The 25,845-nt window shown below is 49.5% G+C and overlaps 2 protein-coding genes across 2 annotated transcripts; both read left to right on the top strand.

Annotated features, from left to right (window-relative positions):
* Window positions 1-1,650: 1,650 nt before the first annotated feature.
* gpr78a (G protein-coupled receptor 78a) lies at window positions 1,651-10,772 on the top strand (the record flags this gene model as incomplete). Its single annotated transcript, XM_084454664.1, has 4 exons — window positions 1,651-2,000; window positions 9,566-9,916; window positions 10,094-10,207; window positions 10,499-10,772. The coding sequence occupies 4 exons, from the start codon at window positions 1,651-1,653 to the stop codon at window positions 10,770-10,772; spliced, it is 1,089 nt and encodes a 362-aa protein (XP_084310790.1).
* Window positions 10,773-12,093: 1,321 nt separating this feature from the next.
* cpz (carboxypeptidase Z) lies at window positions 12,094-22,069 on the top strand (the record flags this gene model as incomplete). Its single annotated transcript, XM_084454283.1, has 12 exons — window positions 12,094-12,120; window positions 13,481-13,532; window positions 13,796-14,118; window positions 14,832-15,047; window positions 15,347-15,591; window positions 17,982-18,143; window positions 18,644-18,802; window positions 19,036-19,171; window positions 19,285-19,424; window positions 19,671-19,770; window positions 21,266-21,411; window positions 21,866-22,069. The coding sequence occupies exons 2-12, from the start codon at window positions 13,519-13,521 to the stop codon at window positions 22,067-22,069; spliced, it is 1,845 nt and encodes a 614-aa protein (XP_084310409.1). The 5' UTR covers window positions 12,094-12,120; window positions 13,481-13,518.
* Between the last annotated feature and the right edge of the window lie 3,776 nt (window positions 22,070-25,845).

Genomic DNA, 25,845 nt, shown 5'->3' with positions numbered 1-25,845 from the left:
GGGCATCGCATCAGCAAGGCAAGCAATAGCTCACGGCTCACAGCTCTGGGCAATTGTGTTTAGTTTGGTTTCCATGGCAACCTAATCACCAGCTGTCAAAAAAAATCTGGCTCCCGGGGGTTGTATCACATGGTGTAAATGAGGCTCGAGGCAAACGCGAACTCACACAGGCACTCACATGTCCTGACACACACAGACACACACGCATATGCACACACACGCACACACACACACACACACATCTCTTTAGAAGGAACTTACAACGTGAGAGACTGGGACACGGGCTAAGAAAAGATCCATCCATATATGGCCACCCAGAGTCATCATACTGTATGAGACAGTGAGGATGATGATGTGACTGATGATGTGTACATATAATAAAAACAATATAATGTAGTGATTCATGCTCCGCTCGTGTGGACATTAAATCACACTTCTGTATATGAGACAAAGGCAAAGATATCCCCCAGCCCCCCCACACACACACACACCAGCTCACACACACACACACACGCACGCACATACACACACACAGATTACCTGCTACAGTACATGTAGCAGGTAATCTGTTCACTCATTGAAAATTGTAACACACACACCCACATACACACACATACAGACACACCATAAAACACTGATGAATAAAAATGAGTGTGTCCCTTCGTGGTGACCCAGCTGTGTTACTAAGATGATGAAGATTCCTTCGCATTCAGAGAGAGGTGAGAGGTGAAGTGAATTAGGCCTAATCACCAGGAAAACCCTCTTTCACTGTGACACAAGGTCGTCCAGAGGTTTGGTGTTGCCATGGAGATCACACATTGTGTGTGTGTGTGTGTGTGTGTGTAGGCCTAAGTGTGTGCGCATTAGTGTATACGTGCGCCCGTCCATGTGTGGGCACGCGCTCACATGCTACATTATTTTTAAGTTGGTTATGACCCCGCCCCCAATCCCCCCGTCCCACACACACACTCTAAATGATGACATGAAAAAACCCTAAAATGCAGCATATTGTTTCTGTTAAAAGGATGGCATTAAGATACCGGATTGCAATGAGAATGACACCGTCGTAAGTCGTAAGACAAATTAAATAATGATGATGTTTCCAATGAAAACGTGATCTCTGATCAAGTCATATCTGATGTAATTTTTTTTTCCCTGTGGCAAAACGTCACATGCGAGCTACACATGGCACGTGCACCGCCACGGAGTTCACAGCGTGAGGAGTGAGGGTTCCCTTTGCGCATGATCACTGGGACGGAACGTAGCGCTTAGCCATGTGAAGACATGCTTACTTCGTCTTTTCAGTCTGGAGTGAACGTTAGTGGAGTGTAGGGGAAAATTAGATGCGGACATGAGTCCATTGCCAACGGCGCTAGCCGAAAAACGGGTAGAAAGTTAGGCCATAATGGAGTAAACTGTGCGTAATGGTCCATCGCGAGAGGGAAGCGTGCGACTCTTCCATTTCAGCACACTGGACAGCTCTCTCGTATCGTGCCCATCTAAAAGTACCCAGCTCGAGTTCCCGGGACTGTGGTCGACTCGCTGCAACATGACCGTCGGTGCCCGTGAGCGGCCCCGGTACGCACGAGATGAGACCATGAAAGAACCGATTCAACGTCCTCAAAGTAACCAGTGACTTAAACTCGAGAGATGAACGTCACGGAAATCCTACTGGAAGTCTTCATCGTCGTGATTGCAGTTGTCTCGTTGTTATCGAACTTGTTGGTGTTGCTATGTTTCTCCCAGAGCGCAGAGATTCGCGCGCAGGTGCCCGGAATCTTCATCCTCAACCTCTCCTTCTCCAACATCCTCAACACCATTATACACATGCCGGCCACTTTTCTCGGGCTCGCCACAAACGAAAACCCGTTTGGGGACTATTTCTGTCGAGCACTCAGTTTCACGGACACTTTTCTCACGGCGAACGTGATGCTGAGCATGGCCGCGCTCGGCATCGACAGGTGGATAGCGGTGGTTTTCCCGCTCAGTTATGTCCCAAGGTGGACTATCCAAAGGTGGTTCCGACAACGCCAGCTAAATACTTTCTGGGAGTATTAGCACTCCACTATTACCAGGCTTTATAGTTCTTTATCTCAGGGTTGAACAGAGTATGCAGATTCTGAAACAGTTGCAAAGTATGAACAGAGTTAAGTTTTATTCTTATTTTACAATACTGTAGGACTGTGCACAAGGAGGTTTTCACCGCCCAGGGTGACTTGGATCGATAGTCTTAGGGGATTTCTCCCGACGGCCTCCTGGACCGGGAGAGCTGGTTGGTGGAGCTCCACCCTGCCACGTATACTGCGGATTGGAAACAAGTGTCAGTTCTCACACGAAAAAAGGGGACCACTGAGTCCTTTAACCACTAGGGGGTGTCCACGGCAAACCAACACTACAAAACTATCACAGCAACTACGGCAATCCAATTGAGAGGGCAGGGTCTTCCAGGAGTGTTCGGTTAATCCACAAAATTATCCAATATCCACTTGGTAAACAGATAGCCGGGCCAGCCAGGCGGCAATTAAAAAGTCGATTTAAGTCAATGGCTGGCTGTATGGTACACTTATTCGCACAAAATATAAAATAATAGGCCCAGTCAATGTCCATGTAGGCTATTACTAAAATGCCAGGGCTGTTTCTAAATGTCTCTTATAAAATACTAAAATAGCAAGGCGGTTCTTAATGTCCATACGAATAATTAAACAGGTCAGAGCACAGTAGCCTACTTAACTTCGGAGAGGATGTCGGGACACCGACACTCCACTGTAGTATGACGCGCTCCCCAGCACAGGTTGGTTCAGGATCGGGGCGTAGTCAGGCCGGCCGCTGATCGGGGTAGGCTATCCAGCGAGCAGCACTCTCTCGCTCCGGTTCCCTGACGGCTCACGTCTGCAGCAACTCCCTCTGGTCCACCGCTCTCACAGGTCCCGCTGATCGCCGCAGTCTTCCTCGGCTCCGGCGCTGTAGCTGGTGACTAGGTAACGTTAGCTGACAGTCAATTCACGTGCGCGTTTCTCTTTCGCCGCCGTAGCACCGGGATAGTCCTCCAGGCAAGCACACGCTCCGATTTCCGTCCCCCACACAACCCCCGTTCTGCCGGGGCAGTGTGCTCTTTATAGCAGGCTGTGAGACACAGGTGTTCCCGGTTCAGTCCTGATTGTCCTCTCACTCACCGACGATGGTTGCCGCCCCCTTTGCCCAGCTCTAATCATCAGGGTTGGGAGTAAACAAACGGTCACAGCACAGCGAAAAACACATACAGGTAGTACAAAAATGGACCTCGTCACATCTCCCCATTGTGAAATGTTGGCAGTCTCTGCCATTCAGAGTCTATAGCGGGGTGGTGGGATGCCTATATTTGGCCGGGTTGAGCGCCTTGGCTCAGCGGCTGCGTCAGGGTTGTAGTCATTGGCGGGTACATGTCGGACAGGGACAGGGACTGCGCGCCTTGGCTCGGCGGCCGCGTCAGGGTTGGCGTCAGGCGCGGGTACATGTCGGACAGGGACGGGGATATATAAGAGCGTAGGGCTCGCAGGTCTCACAGGGTCCTCTGGCAGAGTCACTGGTGGCCTCTGCGAGGGGGGAACCGTGCACAGTTTCAGGGCATTCCGGTGGAGGACTTTCTCCCTCCCACCCCTCTCCGGCTGTACTTTGTACACTACGCCCGTGTTTCCCTTGGCTTCGACGACACGATAGGGCTCGGGGTCCCATACCCCATGTAGCTTTCCCAACCCTCGTCGGCCCCGGTCACGCACCCACACCCGTTCCCCAGCTAACAATGGAGTCGCGTTGGCTCTTTGGTCGTAGCGGCTCTTACTCCGCTCGGCCGCCTTGTCCATCCTACCACGTGCTAGCTCATACGCATATGTCAGCTTCCTGTGATGGTCTCCGACCCAGTCAGTCAGTCCCTTGCTTGGCTGTTCCCGTTCTACCCCTAGCACAACATCTACTGGGAGCCTGAGGTGTCGGCCCTGCAGCAGATAGGATGGCGCGAAGCCGGTGGCACTGTGTACGGTGTTATTGTAGGCCTGTAGGAGTTCGGATAAATACTCTGGCCAGCGGCTCTGTTTCTCGGCCCCCATGGTACGGAGCATGTTAAGGAGTGTTTGGTTCATGCGTTCGACACGCCCATTCCCGGCAGGGTGGTAAGGTGTTGTCCTGCTCTTAGTGACTCCATACATCTCGCATAGCTGCTGCATCAAGTCAGACTCGAAATTGGGGCCCTGGTCTGAATGAAAACGGACGGGGCACCCAAAGTGCCGCACGATCTCAGAATAGATTGCTCGTACAGTGGTCCTGGCTGTCTGATCGCGGGTAGCTACGGCCCATGTGTAACGCGTAAACATATCAGTCATCACTAGTATGTTTTGATAGTAGTCGTTTGGTCGACCGAGTGTTAGAAAGTCAAGAGCGACTACCTCAAGGGGGAAGGTAACGGTTACTGGGTTCAAGGGGGCTCGTGGTTCTACCTTGTCACGTTGCAAACTGCATGTAACACACTCTGCTTGGAATTGGCGCACCTGTGTCTCCATGCCTACCCAGAAGAACCGGCGCCTCAGCGTCAGCAGCGTCCTTCCCGCTCCAGCATGTGCCGCAGACTTGTGGTGTTGTTCCCATACCATCTGACGCCGGGGGCCTGGGCACACAACCTGAAACAATTGCTCTGAGGTGTTAGGGTCAGTGAATCGGCGACACAAAACCCCATCCCGTAGGCTGAGCCGCCTGAATTGTTTCAACAACCTTGCTGTCCCAGTGGTGTGTATCTCCTGTTGTCGGCCCGTAGGGCAATGCCCTTGTTCCACATACCTTCTCACAGTGCGGATCTCAGGGTCAGCTACTTGTTCCTGTTCCCAGTCGATGCGGCCTTCTGGGGCGCCATCCTGGTGGGTCACCACAGCTGATGCGGTTACGTCTCTAGGACTGAGTTGCTGTGGGGGGTGTTTAGGTGTGGGGAATCGCGACAAAGCATCCGCATTCACATTTTCTCTGCCAGCACGATATTTCACCTCAAAGTCAAAGGATGCCAGTTGGGCTGCCCAGCGTTGTTCCACTGCACCCAGTTTCGCCGTCTGCAAATGGGCCACAGGATTATTATCGGTGTAAACAACAAACTTGGCACCAGTCAAATAATCTTTGAACTTTTCGGTAACTGCCCACTTTAGTGCGAGGAGTTCAAGCTTGAAGGAGCTATAGTTGGCGTCATTCTGCTCTGTAGGATGCAAACTGCGGCTCGCATAGGCAACCACCCTCTCTTTACCCCCCTGCACTTGGGCGAGTACTGCTCCCAGCCCATGGTGACTGGCGTCTGTGTAGAGGGTAAATGGCTGTGAGAAGTCTGCGTAAGCTAGGATAGGGGCCTCTGTTAGCACTTTCTTTAGAGCATCAAATGCTGTTTGAGCTTCTACTGACCAGGATATGCGATGAGAACCCAGACGCTTGTCATTCGGCACTCCTACCAGGAGTGAGTTTAGGGGGCGTGCAATTTTTGCAAACCCAGGGACGAAACGTCTGTAATATCCGGCCAGGCCGAGGAAGGCCTTGAGTTCCTTAGCAGTGGTAGGGGCTGGCCAATCGACAACAGCAGCTATCTTCTCGGGGTCCGGTTTCACGCCTTCACGGTCGACTACATGCCCCAGGAATTTAACCTGCCGATGGAAGAGTTTGCATTTGTCAGGGCGTAGCTTCAAGCCATGTTTCGAGAGACGCTCAAACACCTCCTCTAAGTGCTTTAAGTGCGTAGCAAAATCGGAGGAGTACACAATAATGTCATCTAAATAGACTAGGAGGGAGTCAGTAATTTGGCCATTTAAGCATTGTTGCATAAGGCGTTGGAAAGTGGCTGGCGCGTTGCAGAGGCCAAATGGCATGCGTTGAAACTCGTACAGACCTACAGGGGTGGTAAAAGCAGTTTTTTCACGGTCCTGCGGGTCTACCTCCACTTGCCAGTATCCGCTGGCCAGGTCCAACGTGGAGAACCATTCTGCGCGGGTCATGGAGGTCAGGGTCTCCTCGATCCTGGGAAGTGGGAAAGCATCTTTGTGTGTAACAGAGTTCAACTTTCTGTAGTCTACACAGAATCTCCAGCTGCCATCTTTCTTCTTTACCATGACTATGGGTGCTGCCCATGGGCTGGAGCTTTCAGTAATGACACCATTTTGCAACATACCTTCCAACAGGGTTCTCATATCCTGGTACAGCAAGGGGGGTAATGGTCGGAAGCGTTCCCGTATGGGCGGTGCCTCGCCTGTAGGGATAGAGTGTTTTACCACATCTGTCCTTCCGAAATCTTCCTCGTGGGCCGCGAAAGCCTTCTCCCATTTGTGCAGCAGGGCAGCCAGTTGTCTCTGCTCATCTTGGGTGAGGTCCGGCCGCTCGGCCAGCTTAAGGACCTGGAATGCTTGATCAGGCTCCTCCCCCATGCATACATCCACTACACTGACCTTGACTGTACCTTCCTCCTCCTGTTCTAGGCAGACATCCTGCACACCATAAACATCCAGGCTATCGACCTGAGTCACTTGACCGAGCTTCTGGTAACGGTCCAAGGAGACAGGGAAGTCGTGTAGGTTGCGGATCCGGACGGGGACCCGTCCATTCTTGACCACAGCTACAGACCGGGCCACGGAAATGGCGCCTGGCTCAGGGAGTGCTTCTACCAGACCATGATAGTCCCGCCTGCCAGCTGCAGCCCGTCCCCAGACAACCACCTCACTCCGGGCTGGGATAGTCACTCCGTGGCGGTGCGCTGCCCAGACGTAGCCATGGTGTCCATCATCTGTCGTCACTCCAGTCCTACGACACGTCGCAAATGCTGCGTTCCAGGCACTTTGGGACTTGGGGTTTTTACAGAACAACCGGGCTGGCCCTTCCGAATTACGGAACACAGCGTCCCAGCAAGGCTGTATGATGTTCATACCAATAATGAGGGGGTCTGATGCTGATCTGTCCTCTACTACAAAAACCCCTCGCGGACCGATCTGATGGCCCTCGATGTCAAAATCTAGCTGTACATATCCTAGATAGGGGATATGGAGGTTGTTGGCCGCTTTTATTCTGACCATAGCAGGGGGTTCTCTAACTTCGCTTTCTGGGAAGTGTTGGCTCAAAAGGCTATGACTGATGATTGATATTTGGGAACCTGTGTCTAAGAGCCCTTTCAACTTGACTACACCCACTCCCACCTCAACCTGGGGGCACTGCCCAACTAACATAACCGATGGCCCTTGTACCTCCTCCTCTTGTCCTAGCCCCACCGCCCGAGCCTCAGAAGTGGGGGATGCTAGTTTAAATGTGAGGGGGTGTGACTGTCTCCACAGAAGCGGGCCATGTGACCTACTTGGTCACAACGCCTACAGATCGGCCTACCATCTGGTGCCCATTTATTAGATGATGCAGGGACTTCCTGGCGGCGCATAGGCGCGCGGCGCGAAGTGGCGTGGTTAGTCTGCTGAGGTGGGCCTCTTGGCCGGAGCTCTTCTAGGAGGTCACGTGTCCAATCTTTCAGCTGATCCTTTAACTCTGCAAGGATCTCCTGCTTGATTTCTGCTTTCCAGTCGGTTTTCTGTGGGTGAGAGCGCACGTTATTTGTTCCCCCCATGGCTGTACAAGATAGCTCTGGCCACTTACGTCCATGTCCATCCTCGTCCAGGAGGAACGCTTCTCGTTGGAGATCATTGAAGGTTCCGTCAGGGTTCTGGCGTGCATGTCTCCTCATGGCCTGCGCCAGAGGTCCCTCCTCCAGCCCAAGCATGAACTGCTCTTTCATGTGTACGTCAGTGGGTGCTGCGTCTTCATCAAGCCGTTGTAACCGGCTGCGGAGTTCTCTCAACCTGAGGGCATAAGACTTAACAGGTTCATCTGGTCTTTGACGGCACCCATAGAATTGTACTCTGAGCAATGGACCTGAAGACTTTTCAGCATAAATGGCATCTAGAGCAGTAAAAATCTTTGCTGCAGTGTTACGCTCATCTGCAGTTAGGATGTTAATCTGTCTTTTGGCCTCTCCAGTCAGTGCTCCCATAATCATACTAACTTTCTGAGTCTCTGTTTGTCCCTCGATTCCAACCAGCCCTTTTAGCTGCTCTTTCCAATCTTCGTATTTCCATACCTCTGAATTTTTCCAATCTGTTTGGTCTATTCCTCCGAATTTTGGCACCCATGGTGCACCTGGGAATACAGGCATCATCATCATGTTCAGAATTCACAATGTTACAAATCTGTACTCTGTTCAAAGCCTGAATCCTGCCGACAACGCCAAAAAAGGATGTCCCAAGGTGGACTATCCAAAGGTGGTTCCGACAACGCCAGCTAAATACTTTCTGGGAGTATTAGCACTCCACTATTACCAGGCTTTATAGTTCTTTATCTCAGGGTTGAACAGAGTATGCAGATTCTGAAACAGTTGCAAAGTATGAACAGAGTTAAGTTTTATTCTTATTTTACAATACTGTAGGACTGTGCACAAGGAGGTTTTCACCGCCCAGGGTGACTTGGATCGATAGTCTTAGGGGATTTCTCCCGACGGCCTCCTGGACCGGGAGAGCTGGTTGGTGGAGCTCCACCCTGCCACGTATACTGCGGATTGGAAACAAGTGTCAGTTCTCACACGAAAAAAGGGGACCACTGAGTCCTTTAACCACTAGGGGGTGTCCACGGCAAACCAACACTACAAAACTATCACAGCAACTACGGCAATCCAATTGAGAGGGCAGGGTCTTCCAGGAGTGTTCGGTTAATCCACAAAATTATCCAATATCCACTTGGTAAACAGATAGCCGGGCCAGCCAGGCGGCAATTAAAAAGTCGAAGATTTAAGTCAATGGCTGGCTGTATGGTACACTTATTCGCACAAAATATAAAATAATAGGCCCAGTCAATGTCCATGTAGGCTATTACTAAAATGCCAGGGCTGTTTCTAAATGTCTCTTATAAAATACTAAAATAGCAAGGCGGTTCTTAATGTCCATACGAATAATTAAACAGGTCAGAGCACAGTAGCCTACTTAACTTCGGAGAGGATGTCGGGACACCGACACTCCACTGTAGTATGACGCGCTCCCCAGCACAGGTTGGTTCAGGATCGGGGCGTAGTCAGGCCGGCCGCTGATCGGGGTAGGCTATCCAGCGAGCAGCACTCTCTCGCTCCGGTTCCCTGACGGCTCACGTCTGCAGCAACTCCCTCTGGTCCACCGCTCTCACAGGTCCCGCTGATCGCCGCAGTCTTCCTCGGCTCCGGCGCTGTAGCTGGTGACTAGGTAACGTTAGCTGACAGTCAATTCACGTGCGCGTTTCTCTTTCGCCGCCGTAGCACCGGGATAGTCCTCCAGGCAAGCACACGCTCCGATTTCCGTCCCCCACACAACCCCCGTTCTGCCGGGGCAGTGTGCTCTTTATAGCAGGCTGTGAGACACAGGTGTTCCCGGTTCAGTCCTGATTGTCCTCTCACTCACCGACGATGGTTGCCGCCCCCTTTGCCCAGCTCTAATCATCAGGGTTGGGAGTAAACAAACGGTCACAGCACAGCGAAAAACACATACAGGTAGTACAAAAATGGACCTCGTCACAGTTACACCAGCAAAATGCGCTACAGAGACGCTTTAGTGATGGTGGGGTACTCCTGGCTGCACTCTCTGGCCTTCTCCCTCACCGCCCTGCTCATGTCGTGGGGAGGCTACAGCGACACGTACGCGTCGTGCACCATCCACCTGGATGGAGGTGAGAGCGGCAGCGGCGGCATGGAGGAGTTTGCCGCGTTCGCCGCTTTCACCACCGCGTTCCACGCTACGAGCTTTGCGCTCTGCCTGTTCGTCCTGTGCTTCACCTACCTGAAGGTTCTCAGGGTGGCGCGCTTCCACTGCAAGAGGATCGACGTCATCACGGTGCAAACTCTCCTGTTACTGGTCGACATTCACCCAAGGTACACCTAGTCGATTACTTTGAATGGAACAATCTATTCCACAACCTAAGAGGTTATAACATCATCAACCCCGTTCTCTCTCCCTCCATCTCTCCCTCATAATTATTATTAATAATAATGAATAATTCTTATAGGCTAATCATTATTGATTATTGTTGACTGTCGTGCGTATTGCAGTGTGAAACAGAGGTGCCTGGAGGAGCAGAAGAGGAGGAAGCAGCGGGCCACTAAGAAGATCTGCATCTTCATCGGTTCTTTCCTCCTCTGCTTCGCGCCCTACGCTATAACAAGGTGCGGTAGTAGCCTACTAGCTGCTGCACACTTCAACCCTGTAGAATCGTGTGATGGTGAAGCGTTGTGTTGGCTGAACGACACCAATGCAGATTATTCTATTACCAGATATTACTGTAGCCTATCTAGACTTTAGGCTGTAGTGTCTCGGCTATATGATTATATTATAATTAGGCTACATTATATTATATTAGGTAGGCCTATATTTTATATTATAGAATGACATGATGAGAAATTATTTTAACTCAAATTATATATTTGACACATATGACTCGTTGTTCCAACGCTCAGGTTGACGGAGCTGCTGCCGCACGTGCGCATCGACCGCCTGTGGGGCGTCACGGCCAAGGTCCTCTCCTACAGCAAGGCCGCGGGCGACCCCTTCGTCTACTCCCTCCTGCGACAGCAGTACTGGAAAAGCCTCGTTAACGTCACTAACCGGGTACTGAGGAGGGGCCGGTGGTACGCCTCCCCGGGCCAGAGCACGAGCACCTTCGGTACCACGGACCACTACTGCAGTATAAGCCTATCCCAGGCCAGGGGGCTGGATGTAGCCTACAGCTGAGCTGGACACGAACGGGATGAGCGCACTAACTCTGCATTATGATAAGACATTTTCAGACCTAATGGTAGAGCCAGTATCCTACCGTATACATGACCATGCAGTTGGCTATAGCCTACAGTGTGCCCAATGTAATTATGCGCCAATTACCGTAATACCGGTAATACATTCGAGAAGAGGAGACGTCTATGGGGCTGAGTGGACGCTCTTCTGTAGAACTCTTTGAGGTGCACATCTGGGATGTAGCCTAATCTGGTTATCTATGGGTTATTGTCACGTGTTCTCATGTAGGCTATAAAGCGAAACCATGGCCTTTCAACATCGTCACTAGCTGATCAACATAGGCTAGGCTACTGAAAACATGTCATAAATAGGCCTAAATGTTATTTATTTGTACAATGTTTCTATGTAAAAAAATAAAAACTTATTTCGTTTGTGATTCAGTGTGTGAAGACTCAAATGTGTCCATAAAAATGCGATTCGGCTGTTGGAATCAGCAGACATAAACTACAAGGGGCCACGTTCCTCTCGTGCTCTCCCGCAGGCGGTCGGAATCGTACCCTGAGTGAAATATGATCGTTGAGTGAGTGGGTTGTAATTTGCGGCATTCTGACTGTCTGCACTTTTTTTGGTTCAGGGATGAACTGCGCGCACAAAGGAAGGACGTTTCCGTGGGTGGCAATTACCTTCGAACAGTAGCCTAGTTTATCTGTAGGCCGCTGCTATTCAGCTGCCACATCACTATGGACACTGGAAACAAAAGGAGTTTTGCAGCTTTCGCACTTTTACAGATCCTGGCGACAAGTTGGTGTGCCCCTCCGCGATTCTGTGAGCCAGGAGACGAACTTCTGGGTGAAGTATTTCGTTAGGTCGCCCACTGGAAATGTTTAGGCTATTTCCTGGCATGCACGAGTAACAGATTTAATTAAATCGATGCATATATAATTAACACATGGCAATCTGCCTAAACTGTGCTTGTATTTTGAAATGGATTTAACTGTTTTCATGTAGATGGATCCAGCTGGAGTAGCCTACTGTCTTGTTTAAAAAAAAATATCCAAACAGATGGATCCATCTACAACGGCAATAATAATAGGCATATCGATAATCTTCAATTCAGTCATATCCCTATTGATAACTCAACATATCTGTCGGTCGAATCACCGACGTTCTCTCAACAATATCATCCTTGACTCTGCTGCCCTCTAGCGGTAGACCGAGAGCGGTATTATGGACTATAGCCTACATACAGGTCATACGCAATTGTCTCAAATTGTTTTTGTTGCTGCTGCTGTTGTTTCTCTGTTTATTACAGGAAGATGCAGCAACAGTGGACGAGAAGCAGAGAAATGTAGGTGGTATATTTTTCACAAACGTGTCAAATCATTTACTGTAAAATAGAAAATAAAATCCATCAACCTATTGTATTGTAGTCTAAAACCCATGGCTGCTCACACATGTTTTGGTTTAGAGAGAGTATTTACCCAAGGTAACTCAGCCTACAGCTTCTGTAGAAACAGGTATCATACCTGCACAGTACTGTTTGTGAATGGCTACAGCTGTATCAGCTGGTGGGATCAGAGCTGTCCTGTCATGATGTCCACAGATTCCTACTTAGGTCGGGACCCCAGCCGGGGTCAGTCAACATATCAGCAAACTGTTTCAAATACCAACAGTTACAGCAAGACACAACATGCCTCCACAATGTCTTATCTCAGAGAGAGAAAGAGAGAGACTGACATACATACATACATACATACATACATACATACATACATACACACACACACACACACACACATACACACACACACACACATACATACATACATACATACATACATACATACTAGGGGTGTAACAATATATCGTGTCACAATATATCGCGATACAGAAACGTCACAATACGTATCGTTAAGGTGAAAACAATATTGTGATATGTTTATTGTATATCAGTGAACGCTGGCTACACAACGCTGGTAACAAACACATCTTTTGTCTCTAGGCCTATCCATGATATTATAACAGTTAAGCTCTAAATTCACAAAGTGTATTGGAGTAGAAATGTGGAGAAATGCATTATTGGTGTGAACAGCAGCGCTACAACACTTCACACCTGCCCTTAGTGTATCGTATCGTATTGTTATCGTCAACCCAATATCGTGTATCATATCATATTGTTATCGTCAACCCAATATCGTGTATCGTATCGTGAGATTAGTGTATTGTTACACCCCTAATACATGCATACATACATACATACATACATACATACATACATACATACATACATACATAATACTGATATACAGAGAGAAATACAGAGATACAGACAGAAAGACAGCGAGAGAGACACATACAGACAGTCGGACAGACAGAGAGAGACATACAGACAGAAAGACAGACGTGGAGACAGACGGAAAAAGAAAGCAGAGACGTGCGCTATAGCTGGAGAAGCAGAGGCTTGTTGCTTCTTGCTGTGACTCAGACTCGCGTGTCTTGAGATTTACGAAGCTGTCTGAGAAGTCTCGTGAGGACAGCCAAGAAACGTCACGCTAAAATACAGCACCGAAAGAGAGATCAAGAACTCTCGAGAACCGCCACGTATGACATTCTATCTGTCAGAACAGTTCGTTTGAGACAGAATAGATTAGGCTGAAAATGTGTTTTTCATAAATTCAGTATGAATTTGTTCTCTTTTTCTCCTGTAGCCACATGTACAGATATTAGCCTGCAATACTGCAAAGACATGGACTACTCCAGGTGGGTGGCTTAAAAAATAAAAGTACATTTGTTTCCCCTCAGTTTTTTAAGGACATTTTTATTTGCCTCAGTTTCATCCACCTCCTCCTCTGAAAAACAAAAACAAGCTCAAACACAGTCATCCTCCCCTCTGACCCTGGAGATTTACCGTAGGTCCATTCACGTGTCTGAGAAGCACTCTTCAACAAAATACACTGGTCAAAAAAACAAATAACAGCATCAAAATAAAGTTTGACCGGTTCACTCGCGCGATCACGTTCCAGGACCATGTTCCCCAACATCCTGGGCCACCGCACGCTCCAGGAGGCGGAGTCAGGCGCCGAGTACCTCCTCCTCTGCGTCATCCACGGCCTGCTGAACGGCGAGTGTTCGCCTGACATCCGCCTCCTGGGCTGCTCCGTGCTCGCGCCCCGTTGCCAGGGCGACCGGCTGGTCAAGCCCTGCCGCAGCTCGTGCGAGGCGCTGCGCCGGGCATGTGGCCACGCCTTCGAGGGCATCGAGATGGCCTGGCCCTACTTCCTGGACTGCGACCGCTTCTTCGCCGGCGACCAGGAGGGGTGCCACGACCCCCTGGCCACGCTGAGAGGTAGGTGTCACGGCCGGACTCTCCCGGTCGTTTTATTTGGCGTCCGGTGATGGGCGGTGTCATGAAGTATTGTGTGACTCTGTTGTTTTTATTATCCAGTGCCCTGACCAAGCTGTTGTTTACCTACGTTCTCTTGCTATGGTTCAGGTAACTTATCTGTAGTTTCACCCTGTCTCCCTCCATTCCTCTCCCTCTCCCCCTTCCCTCTCTCTCCCTCCCTCCCCATTCCCTCCCTCCCTCCCCCCTCTCCACCCCTCCCTCATCCTTACCTCCCCCTCATCCCTCCCTACCCCTTCTCCACCTCTCCTTCACCCCTCCACCTCTCCCTCCATCCCTCCCTCCCCTCTCTCTACCTCTCCCTCCATCCCTCCCTCCCTCCTCTCTCTCTACCTCTCCCTCCATCCCTTCCTCCCTCCCCCCTCTCTACCTCTCCCTCCATCCCTTCCTCCCTCCCCCTCTCTACCTCTCCCTCCATCCCTTCCTCCCTCCCCCTCTCACCTCTCCCTCCATCCCTCCCTCCCCCTCTCTACCTCTCCCTCCCTCCCATCCCTCCCACCCCCTCCATCCCTCCCTCCCCTCTCTCTACCTCTCCCTCCATCCCTCCCTCCCTCCCCTCTCTCTACCTCTCCCTCTATCCCTCCCTCCCTCCCCCCTCTCTACCTCTCCCTCCATCCCTACCTCTCCCCTCTCTACCTCTCCCTCCCTCCCTCCAGCCAGACAGGACCTGGCCCTGGCCCACATCTCTCCAGACGAGCCGTCCACCATCATCCAGTTCATCTACCACTCCAACGCCCAGATGTACGGCCTGCTGAAGAGGACGGCCGCCAAGTGCAGCCAGATCTCTCAGGTGTACAGCATCGGCCGCAGCACCGAGGGGCGGGACCTGCTGGTCATCGAGTTCTCCAACAACCCCGGCCAGCACGAGCTGCGTGAGTTTTTCAGTGTGTGTGTTTTGGACCTCTCACTGGAGGTGAGTGTCAGTTTCGGTCCGTTTCCTTTTCCTCCCGACCGTCCGTCTTGTCCTCCCCCCTCTCCTCCCTCTTCTCCCTCCATCCTTTCTTCATGGCGTCTCCAACCTCCCTCTCAACCCAACTCCCCCAATTATTTTTTTTTGCAACCACTTCCCTTCTATCCTCGCTCCCTCCGTCCTGTCCGCCTTCCTCTCCCCCTCTCTTCTCCTCTATCCCTCCGTTATATTTTATTCACGCCGCCCCCCCAATCTCACCAGTCGAACCCGAGATCAAGCTGGTGGGCAACATGCACGGCAACGAGGTCCTGGGCCGCCAGCTGCTCCTCTACCTGTCCCAGTACCTGTGCTCCGAGTACCTGCTGGGGAACCAGCGGGTCCAGGCGCTGGTCAACTCCACCCGGATCCACATCCTGGCCTCCATGAACCCGGACGGGTACGAGCTGGCCGCCTCTGAGGTAGAGGATAACAATGACCCGGAAGCCACCGGCTACAGCAACCAGGAAGTAAATACTGTCGCTATGACCGACCGACCGACTGACCGACCGTCGATCGCCGCCATTCTGGGAGGCCGGGGGTTAAACGCTGTTGCCGAGGGGGGGTTTGGTGGTTCGGTGCTCTTTTTGTTTTGAGGCAGACCTGGGTCAGTTTATTATTGTAGCTACTTTGGGTGCTTTTGATTTATTTTACCCCATTCACTAAAACCAATGGGATCGTCCTAGAAGTGATGAATATGATATAAAACAAACACACCACAGACACTTTCAGAAGCTTTAACCTGTTGAAAAGACTAATTTAGTCTATTAGTATCTAGTGTGATCTAAGTATTTGACCCAGGTCTCAGTTTTGAGGTAGAGGTTGATTCCCTAACGGCAGATCTAGGATCAGGCCCTCAGGTTGGTTGTACTAAGGTAGTGCATGGAGGAGGTCTGATTCTGGACCAGTCGTTGGGGAGGGCTGCCTCTATCTTTTACGTCAATGCTGAGTGTCCTTGATAGCTGTTCTAGGATCAGTTGGATTGGTAGCTCTTTTATTGCTGTTTGGAATGTATTGATTTTTATTGTTGGCATAATGTTTGGTTCATACTCAACTTTTTCAATCATTATTTTTAAGTGTAAAGGAAAAAGCTAGATTGAAAAGAGATATACCAAAAGAGATACAGTACATGGATTTGGGGATGTGAGAATTAGAATCAGATCCCCAAAGTGCAGAAATATGAAAATAAGATAATGGTTCTGTTTGTTCCACAACTTTATGCCAACTGAATACACCCATGGTTGAAAATGACAATTTGAAGCTGATCCTAGTTCAGTCAACAAGGACAAGTAACCAACTATTGAAGGCCCCGCCCCCTTTTAACCTATCCGTCGCCTGTGCTCTCTGGTCCATGCCAGCGCCACCCACTACCAGAGAGTGAGTGACAAGGGCCTCATCCAATGAGGCAACAACAATCCTTATCTCTTGACCCCATTTCATTTCTGATTTTCAAAGAAACAGCTATTGAAAACAGGAAATGTACTTCTTCAGCTGGCAGTGGGTAAGCTGTGTTCTGTACCGTCAAGTAACGAGGGATTTCTGAGCCTGTTTCGTCTTTACAGTATTGATTTATTCCATATATCCTTGATAATATTCTTCCTTTAATAAAAATAATAAAAGTAATTAAAACCCAAACAGACTTAAAACAATGGGAGAACCTCATCAAAATGCCTATACCGTCACTAATGCCTCAAGACTTATCACTTATCACACTGTCTGACAAGTCTCTGCATATAGACAGCAGTTGAACCTGGTTCATGTTGGCGTCACCAATGTCTATAGGAGTTTAAATCACAATAACATAGCAGTGAGATCCACTTCGGCAAGCCTGCTTTGACATCACTATCATCTAACCACATTGCTCTTACTATTAAAGCTTTGCAAAATGTAAAAGCTTTTAAAAGGCTTTTGAATATACATGTATATTATGTATATGTATCTCTTCATATAAAAGCTTTTATGTCAAATGCATGTGTCCTTCCATAACATAACGCAACAATATCTTTATCCTGATAGACATTTGATCGACATGAACTTTGACCTCATCTGCCTATCTCAATGCACTGTTTTGTTGTACAGGTTGCGAGCCTGAGGCATAAGTGATAGTACAGTATGTGGCTGTTATTAGTAATTCCTAAAATACAACATAGATTTCATTTTTCAAATGATTACAACCAAATCTCTTCAGATGGGAGAATAGATGACAATGATCAATGTAGTGGAAAACTAAAACCTCTCTTGGATAAAATCTGAACTAAAAACCCCTTCCGATTTCCCTGAGGATATCTGAGCAGTCTGGGAAATATCGGCCCAGTCAACGATGAATTGATTTATTTGGTTGGCTGATTGTACAATGAAGAACGTACCCTCTCCCACGTTGTCAGAATCTGTTTTCCTCCGCCATCTCTCACCTCGGGAAGCACGTGGGGTTCAACCATCAGCTCACGAGCAGCGAACAGTATTAACTCAAAACAGCACAAAAGAACCCAAAAAAAACCTATTCTGCTCAGTATCGTTTTACCCAGTTTCAAATCTCAGTTTCAAACATTCCAGGTCTGTCCAGCTGTGACAGGTCTGAAATCGATGCTGGTAATGTGATGAATAGGAACGAACTCACCGAGACCCCCAGGTCTTTCCTCAGCTCTGATCGAATAGACACATGTTTAATTCAATCACATTCTCCTACTCGTACAACCCCTTCATCACTTACCTTCCAATCACATGACTCACCTGTATCTCCGCCATCATCACCACCATCATCAACATCATCATTATCATACTATTAGTGAATTCCATCCATTTTGTTACCCACAATGCTTCACTCCTGACGGTCGCGGTCGTGTTTTGAACCACTGTTCAGGGTCACGTGCTGAACGGCTGGACCAGCGGCCGGGCCAACGGCCAGAACATCGACCTGAACCGCAACTTCCCTGACCTCACCTCCGTGCTCTACCGCAACCGCAGGAGCAGGCTCTACCGCGCCGACCACATCGCCATCCCCGACGCCTACTGGTTCGGGAAGGTACGGCCAGGAGGCGGAGCTTTTCCCTTTGTTTTTGTTTCTTTTATTTATTCTTTGTTTACAATATAGGATATTGGCGAATCAACTTTTCTTAACTGTTTTTTACATGATTCCTTTCCTATTTTATGGTTTAGGTGGCCCTAGAGACATACATGTATCTGTTATTAATCCAGTCTGTATTACTGTATATAGTCACCTTCTTAAAATAATGGCCAAAAGTCTTTTTTTTGTGTCTTTTTTTACCTGAGTCATCTTTTCATGATGCTGGACAGCTCTGGTATAATTGACTACATCCTCAACTGCAAAGATCACTGTTTCTACACCGGTAGTATAATGACCTATGTCAACCTTGCCTATATGTTGACCCATGACCCCCTTGAGGCCATTTTGTTTTTGTGTTTTTTTTTAAAACTTGAAAACATGACCAGGCCATTATTTTGAAGGTGAGGATATGATGAGTTTTTATTCATTGTTAAGCCATTCTTCCTCCTGAGCCCTAGGTGGCGCCAGAGACCTATGGGGTGATGAAGTGGATCCGCTCCCTGCCCTTCGTCCAGTCGGCCAGCCTCCATGGGGGGGAGCTGGTGGTCTCCTACCCCTTCGACTTCTCCCGGCACGCGATGGAGGAGCGCATGTTCTCCCCCACCCCCGACGAACAGGTAGAGGTAGAACACCAGAGAGAGAGAGAGAAAGAGAGGAGAGAGAGAGAGACCAAAATACCTTACCTCCTTACCTCCACATCTCCCCCCCTCCAGGAACTGATTAGCACTGATAAGATACTGCAGCGACAAGCGATTGCAACAACTGTGCCTGCTGTACCCGCACTTACATACACATGGTGAATAAACTTCCTGCTTTATTCTTTCTCCTCCCCTCCCTCTCCCGCGTGCAGGCGTTTAAGCATCTGGCCCGTACCTATGCCGACGCCCACGCCAGCATGGCCGACAACAACACCGAGCGCTGCGGGGCCTCCTTCCACCGGACCGGGGGTATCATCAACGGAGCCCAGTGGTACAGCTTCGCCGGGGGTGAGATACCGGACAGCGAATCAAACGCACCTCTGTGTCGCTCTCTGGTCCTGCTCTTGGGGTGTCTGATATATACATGTTGACGTGTTCCCCGCCTCCCTCTCCCCCGTTAGGTATGTCCGATTTCAACTACCTCCACACCAACTGTTTTGAGATCACGGTGGAGCTGGGCTGTGACAAGTTCCCCTCGGAGGTGGATCTTTACCCGGAGTGGCTCCGCAACAAGGAAGCCCTGTTCAGTTTCATGGAGTCGGTGGGTGCACCTCACCTACACACAGCACTGAGAAACTCTCGCTGCGACTGGCGGACATTTTGTGCCAGTCGGTGGTCGTGTAGATGCGACGGCGCAAATGGAACTTGACAGCGTTTTGATTTTTCCCCCGAGAATTTGAAATCTTTCACTTCTGTTATCGAGTCGTCGACTAAAATATTTGGATTATTTTGACTCAGTATTCTCTAATTAAACTGTTTTATTCCCTTTCCATAACCGTTATTCCAGGTCCACAGAGGGATAAAAGGAGTGGTGAAAGATGAGAATGGAAACGGCATAAAGGGAGCCACAATCTCTGTTAGAGGAATCAGACATGACATCACCACTGGTATGGTACTGGGCAGTGACAGTGCGTTCTCAGGGGGCTCGCAAGTTATCAAGTCTCCAGCAAATAGCAGCGGTTTGCCCAAGGATGAACAGTTATCTCTCTATTTTCCTTCCTCTCTCTCTCTCTCCCTTCCTCTCTTCCCTCCCGCTGTCTTCCCTCTCTCTCCCCCCTCCCTCCTCCTCTCTCCCTCCATCCCTCCCTCTCTACCTCCACCACTCCCTCTCTCCCTCCATCCCTCCCTCCTCCTCTCTCCCTCCATCCCTCCCTCTCTGCCTCCACCACTCCCTCTCTCCCTCCATCCCTCCCTCTCTACCTCCACCACTCCCTCTCTCCCTCCATCCCTCCCTCTCTACCTCCACCACTGCCTCTCTCCCTCCATCCCTCCCTCTCTACCTCCACCACTCCCTCTCTCCCTCCATCCCTCCCTCTCTACCTCCACCACTCCCTCTCTCCCTCCATCCCTCCCTCTCTACCTCCACCACTCCCTCTCCCTCCATCCCTCCCTCTCTCCCTCCACCACTCCCTCTCTCCCTCCATCCCTCCCTCTCTACCTCCACCCCTCCCTCTCTCCCTCCATCCCTCCCTCTCTACCTCCACCACTCCCTCTCTCCCTCCATTCCTCCCTCTCTACCTCCACCACTCCCTCTCTCCCTCCATCCCTCCCTCTCTCCCTCCCTCTCTCCCTCCATCCCTCCCTCTCTACCTCCACCACTCCCTCTCTCCCTCCATCCCTCCCTCTCTCCCTCCCTCTCTCCCTCCATCCCTCCCTCTCTACCTCCACCACTCCCTCTCTCCCTCCATCCCTCCCTCTCTCCCTCCCTCTCTCCCTCTCTCCCTCCATCCCTCCCTCTCTACCTCCACCACTCCCTCTCTCCCTCCATCCCTCCCTCTCTCCCTCCCTCTCTCCCTCCATCCCTCCCTCCCTGCCTCCACCACTCCCTCTCTCCCTCCATCCCTCCCTCTCTACCTCCACCACTCCCTCTCTCCCTCCATCCCTCCCTCCCTGCCTCCACCACTCCCTCTCTCCCTCCATCCCTCACTCTCTACCTCCACCACTCCCTCTCTCCCTCCATCCCTCCCTCTCTGCCTCCACCACTCCCTCTCTACCTCCACCATTCCCTCTCTCCCTCCATCCCTCCCTCTCTCCCTCCACCACTCCCTCTCTCCCTCCATCCCTCCCTCTCTACCTCCACCACTCCCTCTCCCTCCATCCCTCCCTCTCTATCTCCACCACTCCCTCTCTCACTCCATCCCTCCCTCTCTCCCTCCATCCCTCCCTCCCTGCCTCAACCACTCCCTCTCTCCCTCCATCCCTCCCTCTCTACCTCCACCACTCCCTCTCTCCCTCCATCCCTCCCTCTCTACCTCCACCACTTCCTCTCTCCCTCCATCCCTCCCTCTCTACCTCCACCACTCCCTCTCTCCCTCCATCCCTCCCTCTCTACCTCCACCACTTCCTCTCTCCCTCTCTCCCTCCATCCCTCCCCGGCCCCAGCGGAGGACGGTGACTACTGGCGTCTGCTGAACGCGGGGACACACATCCTGACGGCCACGGCCAAAGGCTACTCCAAGGTCATCAAGAGGATCCACCTGCCGCACCACATGGACAAGGCGGGGCGCGTCGACTTTGCGCTCAAAAAGGTACTGTTTAGTCTATGGTCGTTTTCTCTCATCGTCTTGGAAATTGTAATAATAATCATCATCATCATCATCATCGGTCATTTTATTTAGAAAGCACTTAATATTGTGAGACAATTTGTCCTATACTTTCTTTAGATTCCATAAGGATATAGGTTCATGCAATGTAAACTTCTCCTCTCCCCTTTCATCCTTTTTAAAAATAGTTTATTTAATATTTATATTTCCTACACATGCTTCACCTATTTTACGGTTATGGTTGTATTGTATGTACTAATGTTATGTATATTTGATTCTTGATTTATTCTGTACCTTTTCTATCCTGTCTTGCCCTCCCTTGATTATTAAAGTTCATCTTATCTTTATCATACACACACCCACACACTCTCTCTCTCTCTCTCCCTCTCTCTCTCTCTCTCTCTCCCACTCTCTCTCTCTCTCTCTCCGCCCCCCCCAGGTCCCTGTGGAGCCCGACCTGGACGACCACTTCTTCCCCTCCAGCGAAACGTGGGAGCGCTTCGACCCCTACAACCAGTTCCAGCGCTACACCCAGGTGGAGCTGAGCGAGGACGGGCTGGAGAGGCAGGAGAAGCCTTGGTGGTGGAACTACTTCAGCCAATCACGCAGCTCCGCTCCCACCTGGCTCCTACGGAACGTCTAGCAGCCTTTAACCTAACCCCGATGACCCCCCCCCCCTTCCAGCCTAGAGTTAGAATGAGGAACGTTCTAGATTCAGGTTAGAAGCATTGGTTCACGCTCGCCAGGTAAGGACATTCACATTTCAGAATCGCAATAGTTAGGATGCCGATGGCGGCGTTCGGATTTGGTCACAGCTTTGCAATTCGTGTTCTGTTGTGTTCCGCTGTGTAAAGAAAAAACTAACAAACAAGGTTTTTGTTTTCAACAGAACTTGTTGAAATGTGAGGGCAGCTGCACTGGAAACTCTCCACATTTTTCTCTGCTTTTGTTAGGATTGGAGGGAAATTCCAAACACTCAGGCAGCTGGTGTTATCATTTTATTGGCACATTCCCTAGCCGAGCGAGATTGAGCTAGTCTAAGATTCAGATAGACACTGGTTTGGCGTCTATTGAGTATCTTTAAACATGTGTTTTAAATTACATGTAGCTGTGTGAAAAGGCTATTCATGTATGTCTCTAGCCCCTTTCCCTATAGTGTGCTATTTTAGAGCAGAGCTGTGGTAATCAATGATGAAGTACACTACGAGGCTACACGAATAGGGTATCGTTTGACATTCAAATCCTAAGTTTAGCCTACTTCCTTTGAAAAAAACAGTTGGGTCCAGACAGTTTGGTTGTCAAACTGTGTTACCATTTGATTGTCATAAGCAGCAACTGTATACGGTGCACTTTTTTTTCTATATTTGCAGAAAGACATCCAGAAAACCAATCATAAAAATATAGCCGCTGCTTTCTCAGTGTTTACCAAAAGTACATTTTCTATAAATCAATAAATGTTTTCCCACTTCGACTATGAATTAATAAAATGTGTAATTGATGAAAAAGAATAACCTGTAGTACCTTTTATCTTGTTAAATATTCCTGCATCTGTCGGGTTGTCTTAAATGTATTTTAGCGCCAGAGGGCGCCACAGTATATAAAAGTATGTGACGACTGTAGAAACAGATTCGTCCCATAGCCTAACAGACTAAAGAAAAGCCCCACAATATCGCACAAGTGAACAACACACCTGCATGGGGGAATTTCGACAATTTACATTTTTTGTTTTAACTGCAATATATTCGTTTTATTGCAAAAAAAAAGAAAGAAAAGGAAAAAAAAGAGTGATTCCCAGATGTTTTTCGGAATAGAGTCAATGAACTCCATGTTTTGTTGATCACTGAACAGGAATGTAACAGTAGTCTAAATGTTTCATTAGTTATCAGGTGTGTGATTCAGAAGCAGAGGCCCGCGAAACAGCCAGCACCACGAGACCATTTCCAGGAGAGTGTAGTCGCCTCGCCTAGGCTAAATCTTGGTTTATTTTCTTGGTAGCCCAATAATTATTATGTTTTCAAGAAATGTTTAATAGGGGAAAGCTACGTTTAAGTTTAGGCAACGAAATCCCGTCTGGAGAGGAAAGAAACCCAACTCTACTGAACCCACGCGCAGAGGAGGTAGGCCTATATTTTATGGTTTTAGACCGCTATTAGATGTAAACGACAACAAATACAGGGTAGTCTAAACTACTTCTTTTTCTGTGTCCTGTCAATCCCCAAACCATCTGTAAAAGTATTCTAATATGATCTCCAGCGCAGCTGGGGCTTGATAGAGGACGTGGTCGATAGAGCCGTGCTCGGCATGGATCGCGTGCAGCCTCTTTTTCCACGGCCCGTCTGCTGGCTGGTTCAGCGGTCAGGTTCTCTGACCCACACATGAACTGATGCGTGGACGTGTAGCTTTTGAGACCAGTTCATGTCCATACTAATCTATCCCATAATTAGGAGGATGTCAATTCTCAAGCAGATCTATGAGTAGGAAGTCCGTGTTTTTGATTTGATTTAATTACAAACTAGAAAAGCTAGTCCGTGAGCGCATACCTCCGCCCATGATGCATGTAGCCAAGCTCTAAGCAGGTTTTCATTGATAAGCAGTCATACCTGGAAGTTCCCGGGGGGGATTATTGAAGTTCATCTACCACAGCCTCTGCAGGAAAAGCCCCACACCAAGGCCAGGCAGAGTGAAACTTTACATGGCAAAATTAAACATGATGAATGTCGTCAGTATACAGTTGTTGAATGACAGTGGATCCGGCTTTTCTAGTTTTCAACTACTCTGAAAGTACTCTGCAGAAAGTGCAAGATCATGATTGTAGATGGGAGTGATACAGCCATTCCTACTCCAACAACATGTGAGATGTAGACACCATTACTAAATGCATGAGAGGTATTGTTTTCCATCAAATCAATCAATTTAATGTTCATATATCAAACTCATCCACCAGAGTTTGTTGCCTTGCCAAACCCCGTGTCTCTAGCGCCCCCCACACAGGGAGCTGGCTTCGCTCAAAGTGTTTTAATTTGTGGATCCGCCCCGTGATTCGGATCCGCTCCAAAATGCAACGGGTTCTTTCTGGGCCATGCTACACCCCTCCACTGATTTACATGAAAATTGGTCCAGTCGTTTTTGCACAATCCTGCTTACTAACAGAATCACTCACTCACACACTCCACCAAAAACAGTGCTCTCCGCCCGGTCACAACCCAACAGGGCTGTTATTATTAGCTGAATAAGAAGAGTAGCCACGCCCAGGTCCCTCCGAGTGCCAGGATAGGTTTATGGATTGAACTGAGCACATAGTAATTATATAGCCTACTACTACAGCAGCCTAGTGGTGTTCCAGGAATACCAAGTCTACTGTAGCAGGACCATATGTTGCTACCTGTAGGGGAAGCCTAGCGCAGTGCATGCTGGTCCCCCGGACGTCCCAGGCCCCGTTTCCTGTTGCACTCAGTCCGTTGCGTCCAAACACCCCTCTTGATTAAACCAGACCGTAGCCAACGGTCACTACGCTGACTGAATGTATGCTACCGTTCGGAGGGGCGTTGGGCGGGAGATGAGGGGAGAGTGGGCGCCCAGCAGAGCTCACGGTCGGTCACGCCTGGCGTCGATGGGGTCCCGTGGTGGTTGTAGCCCAACTGCTCGCCATGACTCCGCCCGCTTTCGCAACGTGCCGCAGGGCGACGCCAGCACCGGCCAACTGAAACCACGGTCTGCTCGTGAGAACGGTGTTTATCATGGCTGGACAGTGAAGCTCCTCTTCAGTGTGTATTTTCAAGTAGTATCTGTGAAAAACGTTTGACGTTCTAGTGAGGGATGTGCCATATTCATTTTCTAAGGTTTCCTGAGCTCCCAAATGCCTCTTTCTGTCTAATCTTCCTCTGTTCCTGGAATTTTATTTTCCTTCTGCCGCTCTCTCTCTCTCTCTGTCTCTCTTTCTCTCTCTCTCTCTCTCTCCTCTCCCTCACTCCCTCTCAGCATTGTAGTCACTTTCACTTGCAGTTTCCCCACCATAACACTTTGTATGTATAATGCAAATGGCAAGCCACTTTGGTCTGCATATGCTCTGCTATGTTCTCTCTCTCTCTCTCTGTCTCTCTCTGTCTCTCTCTCTCTCTCTCTCTCTCTCTCTCTCTCTCTCTATCTATCACACACTCACTCCCTTTCTTCTCTTTGTGTCTCCCAGTCTCCTCTCTCTCTCTCTCTCTCTCTCATACACACACACACACACACACACACTCTCTCACTCTCTCTCTCTCTGGCTAGGTATGCATGAAATCCATCATTTCAGTACAGTGCTGTTAACTCCCCTGGTTGGTCTCTCTCTCTCTCTCTCTCTCTCTCTCTCTCTCTCTCTCTCTCTCTCTCTCTCTCTCTCTCTCTCTACTGAGCTGTGCTGTAGCTGCCATGCCCCAGGAG

The sequence above is a fragment of the Borostomias antarcticus genome (genome assembly GCF_949987555.1).
Source record: "Borostomias antarcticus genome assembly, chromosome: 20".
NCBI lineage: Eukaryota > Metazoa > Chordata > Actinopteri > Stomiiformes > Stomiidae > Borostomias > Borostomias antarcticus.
The sequence above is the reverse complement of the archived record's forward strand: the minus strand, read 5'-3'. Positions and strand labels throughout refer to the sequence as shown.